Here is a 590-nt window from a genome sequence, read left to right as displayed (position 1 = left end):
GTTATAACATCAAACTATCAAAAACCCTAACCAAAATCTACATCCCTCGGTTCGGAATGTCGCAGTTGGTGGACAAAGCTAAGAACTTCGTGGCCGAGAAGGTGGCCAACATCAAGAAGCCGGAGGCCGACGTTACCGACGTTGATCTGAAACACGTCAGCCACCAGAACATAGAGTACGAGGCTAAAGTCTCTGTGAACAACCCCTACAGCCATTCAATCCCCATCTGTGAGATCTCCTACACTTTCAAAAGCGCTGGAAGGTTTGTTTGATGCCGTTTTTATTTCCCTCTTTTAGTTTTTAAAATTTTTGGGTTATTGATTATGTGTTGGGAACAGAGAGATTGCATCCGGGACGATACCGGACCCGGGGTCATTGAAAGCCAACGATACGACGATGCTGAACGTGCCGATGAAGGTGCCGTATAATATACTGGTGAGCTTGGCCAAGGATATTGGTGGAGATTGGGATATTGACTATGAATTGGGAGTTGGTCTTACCATTGATCTTCCTATCTTAGGGAATTTTACTATCCCTCTTTCTAAAAAAGGAGAGATCAAGCTTCCTACCCTTAGTGACATCTTTTGAAT

The 590-nt window shown here is 44.2% G+C and overlaps 1 protein-coding gene across 1 annotated transcript; it reads left to right on the top strand.

Moving 5' to 3' along the window:
• The first annotated feature begins 23 nt into the window (after window positions 1-23).
• On the top strand, window positions 24-590 carry LOC120125766 (late embryogenesis abundant protein Lea14-A-like). Its single transcript, XM_039144114.1, has 2 exons — window positions 24-262; window positions 339-590. The coding sequence occupies exons 1-2, from the start codon at window positions 57-59 to the stop codon at window positions 586-588; spliced, it is 456 nt and encodes a 151-aa protein (XP_039000045.1). The 5' UTR covers window positions 24-56; the 3' UTR covers window positions 589-590.

The sequence above is a fragment of the Hibiscus syriacus genome, unplaced genomic scaffold (assembly GCF_006381635.1).
Source record: "Hibiscus syriacus cultivar Baekdansim isolate YM2019G1 unplaced genomic scaffold, ASM638163v2 tig00001349_pilon, whole genome shotgun sequence".
In the NCBI taxonomy this organism is placed as follows: domain Eukaryota; kingdom Viridiplantae; phylum Streptophyta; class Magnoliopsida; order Malvales; family Malvaceae; genus Hibiscus; species Hibiscus syriacus.
The sequence above is the reverse complement of the archived record's forward strand: the minus strand, read 5'-3'. Positions and strand labels throughout refer to the sequence as shown.

What these genes read in the sequence shown, in the direction of transcription:
- LOC120125766 (XM_039144114.1), top strand. Translation starts at nt 57, where the DNA reads ATGTCGCAGTTGGTGGACAAAGCTAAGAACTTCGTGGCCGAGAAGGTG. An exon ending in ACTTTCAAAAGCGCTGGAAG is followed by an intron (nt 263 to 338) that starts GTTTGTTTGATG and finishes TGTTGGGAACAG; the next exon opens with AGAGATTGCATCCGGGACGA.